The sequence below is a fragment of the Dipodomys merriami genome, unplaced genomic scaffold (genome assembly GCF_024711535.1).
Source record: "Dipodomys merriami isolate MVZ:Mamm:240054 unplaced genomic scaffold, mDipMer1.0.p SCAF_120, whole genome shotgun sequence".
Lineage (NCBI taxonomy): Eukaryota > Metazoa > Chordata > Mammalia > Rodentia > Heteromyidae > Dipodomys > Dipodomys merriami.
This window is the reverse complement of record NW_027202494.1, coordinates 3,281,113-3,294,480: the sequence shown is the minus strand read 5'-3', so window position 1 is coordinate 3,294,480 and position 13,368 is coordinate 3,281,113. Positions and strand designations below refer to the sequence as shown.

At 51.1% G+C, this 13,368-nt stretch overlaps 1 protein-coding gene across 1 annotated transcript in view; it reads left to right on the top strand.

The window, feature by feature from the left end:
• The first annotated feature begins 710 nt into the window (after positions 1-710).
• Positions 711-13,368, top strand: part of LOC138823495 (gigaxonin) — a 31,321-nt gene continuing 18,663 nt past the window's right edge. The window contains exon 1 of the mRNA XM_070016855.1: positions 711-887. Coding sequence (XP_069872956.1) covers positions 721-887 — 167 coding nt within the window. The 5' untranslated portion in view covers positions 711-720. The remainder of the gene's footprint in view (positions 888-13,368) is intronic.

Below are 13,368 nucleotides of genomic sequence, written 5' to 3'. Positions count from 1 at the left end.
AGTTCCGCCCTTCCATGTCCTTGTTCTTATGTGTTGGTCGTGGGCCGGTCTCTCTCTTGCTCGGCCTCGGTCCTCCTCCTCCCAAGGCTGGCGCTCTACCACCTGAGCCACGGCTCCGCTTCTCGCTGGCTCTCCTGACCCAGCCGACTTCGAACCGGCGTCCTCAGGTCTCAGCCTGCAGGGTGGCTGGGATTACAGTGTGAGCCCCAGTGCCCGGCTACAGTGCTGTCCGAAAGCCATCTACTACACCCGCTCCACCATCGCCCGATGGCCCAGGCAGCACTACCCTTCTTCTAGGCGCAGGATCTGACGCCCTTGGCACGCACAGAAGGGCTGAAACTTGGGCTCAAACTCGCGGCCCCGGCGCTACGGGCGCAGCTACAGCCGGGTCCGCCGGGCGGCGTCACCCGGGCTGCGCCGCGGCTCCCACCAGCCGCGGGCGGAGGGAGGCAGCTTCTGATTGGCTGCCGAGCGAGAGGGCGGGGCGTCAGAGCGCGGGGGCGTCGCGAAGAAAAGACGTCACGCCGCTGCTCCTTAAAGGCGCCGGGCCGGCTCGCTGTGGATGGCGCCGGCGCGTTCCGGGAGCTCTCGCTCGGGCTCGGAGCTCGGAGCGCCGCACGGGCGGGGCGCGCGGGGTGTGCGGGCGGGGCGCGAGCGGCTGCAGGGGCCCGGGCCGGCGGCGTCGGGAGCCCGGCCGGCCGCGGAAAAGCGGGCGCCGCGATGGCCGAGGGCAGCGCCGTGTCCGACCCTCAGCACGCCGCGCGCCTGCTGCGGGCGCTCAGCTCTTTCCGCGAGGAGTCCCGGTTCTGCGACGCGCACCTGGTCCTGGACGGGGAGGAGATCCCGGTGCAGAAGAACATCCTGGCGGCGGCCAGCCCGTACATCAGGTGAGGGCGGGCCCCGGCCCCAGCCCCAGCCCCGGCCCCGGGAGCGGCCGCCCGGCCCGGGCCCGCCGGGCCGCCCTCGCCCGGTACAGCCACCCGGCCCGGGCCCGCGCCCATCCCGGGCCCCAGGCCCCCGGCCCCGGCGCTGCCCCTCGGGCGGCGAGCCCTCCGCCCGTCTCCACCCCGGGACCGTGTGTCAGGCCTCGGAGCCCCGGCGGCCCTCCGACGGACCGGGCGCGGGCCGGCCCGGGAGAGCCGCCGCTTCGCCCGCCCGGCTGCCCGCCGAAGTTTGCGGGGCCGTGCGCCTCCAGACCGGCGCCTCCGGCCCGCCCGGGTCGTGCCCCTCCTCGGGGAAGCCAAACCAACACCCCCGGGTCTGGGCGGAAGGGAAAGCCGGGTCGCGTCGGCTCCTCGGACCGGTAACCCGACCCCGGGACCGGAGTTCGCCTGTCAGACGAGCCACTCCCTCCAGAGAACTCCAGGGAAAGATGGGTGGTGCCTTACCGACCCTCGTTCCAGTGTCGCGAATTTCTGCCATTCTCTGGATACAGTTACAACCTGAAGATCCCGAGATCCTGGGGGACTCGAGAGGTTCTTTTAAAAGTTCAAGAAAACCAGGCGTAAACCTGATTTTCCGGCACGACTAACCAGGTTAATTAAAGGTTGATAAGACAGTGGCTTTGCTTATACAGTGAATCAGACCTGACAGGAGACGGCTGGCCTTTCCTTTAGCATCTTTTTTTTTTTTTAACTACTACACTGATTTGCTGGTAATAAAAAGAAAGGGGAACGCTAAAAGATGGAGAAAGTGCCCAGTAAGCTGGCTAAATATAGTGAATGTCACTGGAATTGATGGCTCAGAAAAAGCCAGAGGATGCATACTGTAGTCTCAGCCCAGAGCTACAGCCTAACCTTCACCAAAGGAGTTGGTAGTGCTAACTCAGGGGCAGTTCCAGGGCCCTCGAAACTTCTGGCATCTCCTGGCCCTGTCGTGTACCCATATTTTCACTCCTTTGTAGATTGAAAGGGGTGAAGGGTGTCTGATAACATAGAACTTCAAGGCCGGTGGGACAGCTCAGAACTGCCAGTCCAGAGGTTAGGCCAGACACTGGCAAACTGCATCTGCAGGCCCTGTATCCATAGTAGTCCCTGTTTGGGCAAATGCTTAGGAAAACTATTTTAGATTTGTTATTGTTGCTGCTCCTCATGTGGCTCCCGGTTGGCTTGGAAGGACTGAGTGGTAAATTACAGAACACACTGCTCTCCTTCTCCGTGGCAGTTAGCACTATAATATACCCTGTGTTTTGCTCATTGACTTTGTGGATCCTTCCCAACCACAGTGCAAGCTCGGTAAGGCCAGGGATTTCTCTTTTGTTCCTTGCTGGGCCCTTCATACCCAGAAGAGCAGTGTCTAGTGGCTTAGTGAGTTGAATGGATGCCGGCCCCTGCATCACAGCACTTTAGCCATTAGAGGACTTGGCTCCATTACATTCCCATGTTAGCCAGAGAAGACACTGAGAAGAGCACTGGCCTTAGTTTGGACACCTGCATCCTGCATCTGGCGCTTTGGCTCCTAGCTGTGCAGCACTGGGAAATGACTTGGGTTTGGCCTCAGCTCACTGATGGTACACAAGTGATAACATGACTTCGTCACACTTCATGTTTGAGCCACCTGTGAATAAGTGTGCTCTGAACACTTCATGGGTCTACACAGAGGTCTCCCAATAGAGAAACGCCCGCCAGTAAGGAGTGCTCACCTGTGATCCAAGTCTGGCACTCTCAAGTGGGAAAACAGGGCTCAGTGGGCATTGGAGGTGTATATACGTCGCCAGGGTACACACCTATGCTTAAATTCGGGGTTGGATTCCCAAGTTTTGGTGCCTGGCCTACCCTACTGTTACAGGGGACAGCATTACTTGTGTTGGCCCAAGCTCATTGGTAAAACTGCCACCTAATGCCTCACGGCATTTTAGACATTAAATGCTTCCTTACTAAGCGCTTCTACATCCTGGTGCAGTTGGTAAGTAGGGTTAGATACTTCTAACATATCACTAATAAACACAAATCAATGTGTTTCTTCAATAACAGAAGATTTTATTTGACTATTGAAGTGATACTTTTTTGGGGGGGGGGTCCGGTTGTGGGGCCTGAACTCTGGGCCTGGGCGCTGTCCCTCAGCTCTTCAGCTCAAGGCTAGCGCTCTACCACTTGAGCCACAGCGCCACTTCTGGCTTTTTTTTTTTCTGCTTATGTGGTGCTGAGGAATCGAACCCAGGGCCTCAGGCATGCAAGGCAAGCGCTGTACCACTGAGCCACCTTCCCAGCCCGAAGTGATACATTTTTTTTTCCCTTTTAAAGTTATCTTGATGGGGCTGGGAATGTGGCTTAGTGGTAGAGTGCTTGCCTAGCATTCATGAGGCCCTGGATTCGATTCCTTGGTACCATATAAACATAAAATTTAAAGTTGTTTTTAATAAGTTATTTTGAACTCAGCCTATACTTGTCAGGCAGGCACTCTGCCACTGGAGCCTCACTTTCAGCACTTCACTGAGTAGATGTTAAAGTCTGGACAGTTCCTTTCCTCCTTCCCTCCCCCCTTTCTTCCCTCCCTTCCTTCCTCCCTTATTCCCTCTCTTCTTCCCTCCCTCCCTCTTTTCCTCCCTTCCTTCCCTTCCTTCCCTTCCTTTCCTTCCTCCCTCCCTCCCACTCTCCTTCCCTTCCTCCTCTCTTCTCTTCCTTTCTGCTCTCTTTCTATTAGTGGTACTGGGGTGTGAACACAGGGCTTCACACTTGCTAGGAGGACTCTTCCACTTGAACTATGTACCAGTGCGTTTTGGCTTTGGTTATTTTTGAGATAGTTTCCATTTTCCCCCAAGCTAGCCTGAACCGCAGTTCTCCTATTTGATCTTTCTGACACGCAGCTTTTTCTGTTCAGATGGAGTCTTACAAACTTCCTGTCCAGGCTGGCCTTGCACTGTAACTCTCCAGCTCTCAGCCTCCTGAACAGCTAGGGCTAAAGGCACACAACCAGTGACCTGTTTAAATCAATAAACTTCAGCAAATACTCTGAAACACAATAAATTATAAATTTTAGAACTTTGTGAGGTTTCTTTTCATCTTTCCCTTTGCATTTAGATCTGCGATATCATTAATCCATGGATTGGATGTTAAAAGGTGATCATTTCTGGAGTTTTATTTTTAAAGAAACAACAACAAAAAAAAAACACCTTAATTGCATATAATGTCTTTTAGCTGGGTTATACAGTTTAGAAGCCAGTTATAATATATTGTTTTCTGTGTGCTCACCACAGAGAGCTAACCCAACCTACTCAAGGCAAATCATGGCAGATTTCAACTTAATGTAAGAGTGTGTGTGTGTACATGCACACGCTCATATGTGCACACACCAGTATTAGAGCCTGAACTCAGAATGTGGGCATCATCCCTTAGCTTCTTCACTCAAGGCCAGACCTCTACCGCTTTAGTAAGAGCTTCACTGCCAGCTCTTTGGTGGTTAATTGGAGATACAAGTGATTGTCCTGCCTGGGCTGGCTCCAAACTGTGATCCTCAGATCTCAACCTCCTAAGTGGCTAGAATTACAGACATGAGCCACCAGTGACTGGCTCAAATGTATGAGTCTTCTAACTTAATACTTTAGTCGTGTCTTTAGTTGAACATTTGTTTTTCATCCTGATGGCCTTAGCAATTGTGCCACTTTAGAAAGACTTTGAGGATAAAAGGAAGAAGCCAGGAAACTCCTCTTCATCCACACAACCCCAAGCTGCCCGCGGTCTGGCGGGTCCTGGTGCCCCTCATCCTTAGGTTGCAGAAACAGGCGGGACTTGCTGCGGTCTGTCCCTCAGCTCTGTGCATGTGACGCTGCTTTCCCAGCATGCCCTGTGCCCAGCGTCTCCTCATTCCCATCCCTGCATGCCATTTTTCCTATGGCTTGTTGGGAAAATTAGGTCTAAACATAGCTGAGGACTCTCAGAATAGCAAGACCGACCTCAGAGCTTCAGTGACCCACAGTCTCCTGTCTCAGCAGCTCTAAGTCCTTCTGGAAAGGAACCAGGGACTTCCAGAAGCTTCCTTCCTCTCGACTGTGACAGGGTGTAAGTGTGAGGCCCTTTGATTCTCCACAGACCCGATGTGCAGTTCAGAGCCCCTTTCTCCTGAACTGTGGTTCATGTGAAAAGAATTTGGAAGGGCGGCACTGGCTGGCATGCTGTGGCTCTGTACAGGCTCCGCCGAGGCCTGAGTTCCCTTTCCAGAATGTAGACAGTATTAGATTGTTTAGCTTTTAGTCCTGATGAATAAAGTTCTCCGAGATACGTGGATCCTTTGTTGATAACAGCTAATAACAGAAATGGATCATTCTTTCCTTCCCTCCCTCTCTCCTTCCCTCCTTCCTTTTCTCCTCCTCCCTCCCTCTCTCTAATTTTCTCCTTCCCTCTCTCCCTGCCTCTCTCCCTCTGTCTCTTGCTTTGTTTATTGAGAGCAAGCTAGTGTGGTGAGGCAGAGGGATCCGCTGGGCCTCCCCCTCAGCTTTGGATCATCTTCTCTAGGAAGTGAGTTTGTGCTACAAATCCTTCACTGTGTGTGTGGCTCTGTGCTGTTCTTGTTTTGCTTTGCGCGTGTTGTAGAGAGGGAAAGTCCCTCGCTTTGTTGTTTCATTTAAAGTTTCACGACACTTGGATGTTTAAACACGTCCCTTCGCCTGTCATGTGCTGATGTGTCGGGTGTGCTGCCCGGAGCTTTACACTGTAACAAGCCGGGTTCATGCTGCCAATCTGGGTACATCCCAAAGCCTAATTATTCATCATCCTGTTCGCCGTTTCAGTTTCAAATTTGACTCTTGGCAGATGCTGATGAGGCCACTTAGGAAGCTGGATGCTCTCTCTCGGGGGGTCCACGCTTCCTCCTAACATGGCCTTGTCACCACCCTTTCTGAGGGTGTCTGTGGTCCTCCTGTCACCACCGGAGGTAACAGGACACTGAGGTCCCCTAGTGTCACTACCTCACACAGGACAGCCATGAGTCCCCACCTCCCGAGCCGAATAACTGCACGGCCTCCTCAGGTTCTTTGCTTCCGATTCATGCTGAAGATCTAGTCCAGAGCTGCCTCATCCTGACAGCGAGCAGATCTGCTCCAAAGCATGATTTAGAGGCGTGCTCACTTCATGCTGCTCACCTAACTTTGCCTTGTGTTGTTTTATCATCTTTTTAAAAAATTACTTGTGATTTCAGTTTGTATAAGGCTGTAGAAGATCTGTTTCCATATTTATAGCAGCTACTGAATGTCCTAAGGATTTTGAGTAGTGGTTGTAGTCTGTTAATTGTTATATTCTCAAGGATTCAGTTAGAAGCTCCAGATTTGAACATCTTACAGTGAAATGAACTAAAGTAAGCTTTTTATCTGTGTGTATGTGTCTGCTTGTGCATGTGTGCTTGAGTACGCGCATGCGCACTCTGATCCTAGGGCTTAAACTTGGCCTGGGCACCGTCCCAGAGCTTTAACGCTCAAGGCTGGTGTTCTGCCACTTTGAGAAACAGCCCTACTTCCAGCTTTTTGGTGGCTAATTGGAGGTAAGAGTCCCATGGACTTTCCTGCCTGGGTTAGCTTCAAACTCAGATCCTCAGATCTCAGCCTCCTGAATAGCTAGGATTCCAGGTAGGAGCCACCAACACTGGCAGCTTTTTATCTTTTAATGACTGTAGACCTTGTTTGTTTTTATCCACCCACTCTAAGATCTTCCTAACAACTGCTTAGATTAAGTCTGAATCCAGATGTGCTGGTATACCTATAATTCCAGCCATCAGGAAGCTCAGCCAGGAGGATCCCAAGGACAAGCCCAGCCTTGGCTCTATAATGAGACCGTGGTTCAGAAAAGAAAAAAAGAAATCTGTCCTTAACTCCTTTGTCTTTACAGTCAAATGAGTTTTATTTCATTGATTTTTGTTGTAGTTGTTGTGTTGGGGTTTGAACTCAAGACCTCATGCTTGCTGGGCAGGTGCTCTACCACGTGAGCCACACTCCCAGTCTAAATCCAGTGTTTTAAAATTACTCTTCTTGTTTCTCCCCTCCCCTCTTTTCCTTTCTTTTCTTTTTTTTTTTTTTTATTTCTCCTTTTCTGTGTCCCCAGCCTCCATCAAGTGTTTTAAAATTACTTTTTTTTTTTTTTTTTTTTTTAAATTTTGGGTCCGTCGTAGGGCCTGAACTCTAGTCTGGGCACTGTCCCTCAGCTCTTCAGCTCAAGGCTAGTGCTCTACCACTTGAGCCACAGCGCCACTTCCGGCTTTTTTCTTTTTGTTTATGTGGTGCTGAGGAATCGAACCCAAGGCCTCATGCATGCAAGGCAAGCGCTCTACCACTGAGCCACCTTCCCAGCCCCTTTAAAATTACTTTTATTTAAATCCAGGACCGGTAGCTCACACCTGTAATCCTAGCTACTCAGGAGACTGAGATCTGAGGATTGCTTTTTAAAGCCAGCCCCAGCAAGGAAAGTCTGGGAGACTCTTAACTCCAATTAACCACCAGAAAATCAGAAGTGGCACTGTAGCTCAAAGTGGTAGAGAACCAGCCTTGAGCTGAAGAGCTGAGGGATAGTCCCCAGGCCCAGAGTTCAAGCCCCCATTCTTATGGGCTTTTCAACAAGTGTTCACATGTGTTGAGTGAGTGTCAGATGCGAAGAGGGTTTTGCCTGGGCTCGGAAGGGTGTGGAAGACTTGGGAAGAGGAGTCACAGTGACTTACCCCGTAGCCCTGTAGCTGCTTGCTTGTCCTGAGAGGCCACGTCTCCCGCTGACACCAGTGAATGCACGCTCTGGAAGGACTGCGGAAGGTTTCAAATGAAACAGATCAATAAGACTCTTGTTAAACATAAAGGGCAGTGTTGAGTGGTCAGATGTACAGGAGAACTCTCTTGAGATTGTTACTTTGAGCAACGGTGATAAAACTTAGTTCTAGTTAAGACTGTGTATCTAATGGGTTAAGTCCTCTTTTTGAAACCCTTTGATCTTTATTATTGACATTTTGGATTTCTCCCATAAATTTCCTTCAGGCTTGTTTTTTGGGGGTTTTTTGTTTGTTTGTTTGATTTTGTTTGTTTGTCATGGGGCTTGAACTGTGGGCCTAAGCTCTGTCCCTCAGCTCTTCAGCTCAAGGCAAGTGCTCTACCACTTAAGCTACAGCGCCATTTCTGGTCTTCTGGTGGTTTATTGGAGATAAAGAGTTTCATGGATTTTCCTGCCTGGGCTGGCTTTGAACTGTGATCCTCAGATCTCAGCCTCCTGAGTAAGCTAGGATTACAGGCGTGAGCCACCGACACCCAGCTCTTCTTGTTTTATTATTATTATTATTATTCAGTACTGGGGTTTGAACTCAGGGCCTTGCACTCCCTTGGCTTGATTGCTCAGCTGGTGTTCTGCCAGCTATACTTTCAGCCCTCAGGAAGCTTGGGCAGTGAGCAATGCCAAACCTTTTTCCTTGGTTATTTTGGAGATGGAGTTTCATGGACTTTTCTGCCTAGACTAGCTTTGGACAGCAATCCTCCTGATCATAGTCTTCTGAGTAGCCAGGGTTACAGGTGTGAGCCACTGCGGCCCAGCTCCCTTTTATAGTATAGAGATTCATGTGAAGTACAGTGCCCCATAGAAACTCTCCTTGCTTCAAATTATACCCAGATTAAACCTTCAATCTATTTAAAGCATGAATCAGTTCTTACAATATTAAAGTGGGACCTAAAATCCATTTGTAATCTAGAAAGCAAACAATTAGGGCACATAAGAAATCACCTGGCTTATGAGCACCTTGGGGAGCGGCACCCTTCTTGGGAGGGTTGCTAGGCTGTCATTTTGTGTTCTGAAGCTGTACTATAAAGGAGTAATTTGTAACTTGGGATGCTGGGCTCAGGGTGGAGTGCAGGGCATGGGGCGTGACAGGTGGCAGGCCCCATGCAGCAGGGAGGAAGGAAATCAAGGCTCGGGGGAGGGGGCTGCTTTGGCTCTCCTAAGGGAACGGTCACTTTGCTTCTGAGTGCTGGCCATGGCTGGAGTCGTTCACCACTGTACTTGGAAGAGCTGAGAGTTAGATCATCTCCCAAAGCAGTTAGTGACAAAGGTGACTTAGTTCGAGAAGGATTGCTCCGGACTGCTAATGGCGACTGTAGACACTCACGGAGTTCGTATGGGAATACTAGGAAATGTACAGGGAGCACCTGCCTCACAGGCTTGAGCCCTGGATCGAGCCATAGGCTGTCAGGCACCAGGGGCACACCCTTGCAACAATCCTGGCTACTCAGGAGGCTGAGGTCCGAGGATCATGTTTTGAAGCCAGCCCAGGCAGGAAAGTCTGTGACAGACACTCTTAGTTACAGTTAACCACCCAAAGAAGCCAACAGTGGAGCTGTAGCCCAAGTGGTAGAGTGCCCATTTAAGCAAAGCTCAGGGACAGTGCCCAGGCCCTGAGTTCAAGCCTCAGGACCAACATACACAAAAATACATAATTTAAGCCATGATGGGGTTCGGAGAGGCCCCGACGGGTTTAAGAAGGGACATCCACCCTTGCACATGAAGGTCACAGGAGAGCCAGGCTGCTTATGAGGCAGGCAGAATGCAGGCAGGTAAGATGCTGGGACTAGGGTTCGGTGGAGGAGTTGGAGCCAAGCAGCTGGGTTGGTGCTATTTGGCATTGCAACTTGGTGAGGAAAGGTGGGGCCAAGAGGGCTGCCGGGTTCACCCTCTGCGGCCTCGCTGTACCACTCCCGGGGTCACCACTGCGATGAAGCACACCAGGGATGGCTTAGAAAGAGTTTGCAGGTAGAGGATTGACTCGTAAACGCTACCAAGTGGTGGTGGTGGGGTGCTAGTTAGAACAAGTGCTGTTCTGGTTGTGCAGATATTCTAGCGATGGGAGTTCTGAGGGGATCGCATAGGGAAGAAGCCATGTTTGAACAGGCCTTGGAGAGCTGGGGGAGGGTGAGTGGGTGGGGGGTGTGAAGAGACACAGGAGGGGGAGGGAGGTCTCGGGTAGAGCAGGGGCGGCCCTTTGTAGGGGTGGCAGCAGGCGTGGATGGAGGAGGAGAATGAATGGTGTCTCCAGTGCCTGCTTAGTTCCCTTCAGTTTTTATCTAGTGGTTGTCATTGATAATCTTATAGAATACCACCGGTGGGCCAGGCACCAGTGGCTCACACCAGTAATCCTAGCTACTCAGGAGGCTGATAATGAGAGGATTGTGGTTCCAGGCCAGTCCCAGCAGAAAAGTCTGCCAGGCTCCATCGCAGCGGGGGAGGTTGGTCATGGTGATGTAAGCCTAAGATCCCAGCAGCTACCAGAAGCCAGTGCTGGGTAGATGGCAGGTGGCTGGGCAAGAGTGGGGCAGGGGGAGGACCCCACCGTAAAAATAAGCAGTGAGCCAGGCACCATAGCTCACACCTGTAATTCTTACTGCTCCGAAAGCTGAGCTCTGAGGATTGTGGTTCAAAGCCAGCCTGGGCAGAAAAATCTGTGAGCCTCTTGTCTCCAATTAAGCTCAGAACGCTGGAAGTAGCACTGTGGCCTAAAGTGGTAGAGTGCTAGCTTGAGTGGAAGACGCCCAGGGACAGTGCCCAGGCCCTGAGTTCAAGCCCTACCACTGACAAAACCACAAAACAGTAAAAGAGAGAGGCTGGCGGTGTGGCTCGGTGTGCCGCCTGCGTCCGTACCCCTGCCCTGCCGAGCCCAGGCCCCGAGTTCAAGCCCCACCACTGACAAAACCACAAAACAGTGAAAGGAGAGAGGCTGGCAGTGTGGCTCGGCATGCCCCCTGCGTCCACACCCCAGCCCTGCCGAGTCCAGGCAACCCTGCCCTGCTGTGGAGGGACCTCCGTGCACCGTGGGCGGCACCTGCCCCGCCCACCGATGTGACCGGGCCGGCTGCACAGATTCACGGTAGCACCCCACAGCCAGGTCCTCTGCCCCAGCGCTGTTGGCCTCTAGGAAGAATGAAAGGAGATAGACTCTTCACTAGGAGAGCATGCGTGGGTCATCAAAGTGAAGAAAAGGGCGGCGGGAGGAAGAGCGGGGGAGGAGGGAGCACAGGAACTCTCAGGAACTGTATGTGTGTTCCTTTTTAGGTGCAGGTCTTGCCTCTTCATTTTTTGGCCTCCTGCTGCTGTCTGACAGATCAGATCAGATGCTGTTCCTCCAAGACCAGGGTCCAGCCCCTCTCTTCCTGGTTCTGCATTTAACCCCTCCCTTCTCCAGGCTGCTTTGTGTGCTGTCTGTGCCACTGGCAAGACATCCATCAGCTCAGCAGCTCTTGACCGAGCAGACAAACAGCAGGCGGGCAGGCAGGCCACTTTCAAAGCAGCCTTTTTTTTTTTTTAACTGGTTATTTTTTAGGCACTAAAGGCGTGAGCGGGGCACCCGTGCAGGAGAGCATTGAGGATGGCAAGGCTGGCAGTAACATTAAACTTCCTGCCGAGATGCTTTACTACTGTGTGGCCGATTGTATGCTGGGGCTGGAGACCAGAGCACAGACAGCCCAGGCTGTGGGAGCGTCCTGATTCCTGCCGTCTCACACGGCACCGTCAGCCCTACCAATGGCCAATCTGTAGTGCAGAGAAACCGGGGAGAAGACGAGACCCGATTCCGAATTCAGAAAGAGCGGCTCCAGGGTGGGGGCCGGTTTCCAGCGTGACTGGGGCATTCACTGGGAAGCATTTATCCCCCTAACAACACCCTGGAAGACAAGTGCAGCTTCAAGTTGCTTAGAGACCTCTGGATTATAAATTAAAGAGATGCCAGAAGAAAAAAGACCCACAAGAAAGTTTTAAGGTACTGAATTGGAGGCTGGTCTTTGGAGCGCCTCTCCCGTGCTAAGGGAACAGGCGGGGCGCCATAGGTGGTTTTGCCCTCCTCTCACTACTGCCCTTCTGAAAAAGAACAACAATGTAAAGTTCACGTGGTGCAAAAGGATACGTGAATGCAAAGTGATCGTAAATCTACATACTTTGTACTTGCCCTTTTCATTTATTTAGGGAGTCTGCTGCGTTTGAAAGGTCCTGGACTGCCTTCAAACGCTTTCCACTGGGGAAGAGAAAATGGACAGTGAGCATGCAAGTGAACCTGTGGCTGAATGAGGGATCGTAAAGGATCAGGAGGGGTCAGGACTAAAGTTTGAACTCAGGACTCTGTGCTTGCTAGGAAGACACACTCCCATGTGAGTCATTCCACCAGCCCGAGGGAAATCTTTTTAAGAGAGGCCCCTCCTTCCCTGCCCTCCCTGTCCTGCCCTCCCTGTCTTGCCCTCTCTCTGCTGTGTAGGGACAAAGAGACCTCATCTATAAGCCAGAAAGAATGTCCTCCCTCAAATCCTGACCATTGCTCCCTTGCTTTGGATTTGCTGGCTTCCAGAGCCGAGAGATAGAAATTACCATTGTTTAAGCGGGGAGGGGGAGCTCCAAAATCAGAGGCTTCATCTCAAGATGACCTTTGTGACTGGGGTCTTGAGCCTCTGTTGAATAACACCTGAAAAAGAATTCCTAAATTGAAAATCTGGAACTGACAGGTTGTGACATGAGTGTCTTTTATGTGTATTTTCAAAAGGTCAGGGTGTGACCAGAACAAAGAATGAGGCTTGTTTCATTCTAGAAGAATTTTTTGCTTCACAAGTTGCTGTATCATGATTCTATCTTGGAACTCATCTTAAAATTTTAACAGTGTGTGTGTGTGTGTGTGTGTGTGTGTGTGTGTGTGTGTGTGTGTGTGTGTGTGTGTGTGTGTGTGTGTGTGTGTGTGTGTGTGTGTGTGTGTGTGTGTGTGTGTGTGTGTGTGTGTGTGTGTGTGTGTGTCCCCGACTCTTAAGTAATTAATTGGCTGGCGTTCTACCATCTGAGCCATGCCACCAACCCAAACACTTTATCTCTGAAGAAGTAAAATTTATTGACTGCTTTCCGTGAGAACTAGATTTAAATATTTTTAAAAGCTTATTTCATAGACAAATATAGGGAACATCACCTTGACAGCTTAGATATTTCATCACTTTAAGTTAGTCTCTGGTTGTGAACAGCATACTAAATGTCTTATAGTTGTGACGTGTGTGTTACATATTTACAGTTCCTGTTCCCACATGACCTCGCTGCATAGCAGTCTGTATGTCAGCGTAACGCCCATGCCTGCCGTGTCTTCTGGGTCATTACCTCACACGCTGTTGCGTGTAATCCGCTTTCCCCTCCTCTGTTGGACATTTTAGAGCTTATTCCCTGTGAATAAGCCAGTTAAGAGACAACATTGGGATTCCTTTTCGTAGCATTCTGTAGCACAGGTGAGCGCCCTTCCAGCCACATCCCGGGCCAGGACCTCGAAGCAGATGTATTCTGTGAAGCCAGTGTGTAGTCCAGAAAGATGTCTCATTTAAAAACGCCAGCAATGTGGATTCGACTTGTTGGCTTGACCTCCAGGGCTATCACTTTGAAATGATGGCTCAGAACTCTTAGTTTATCT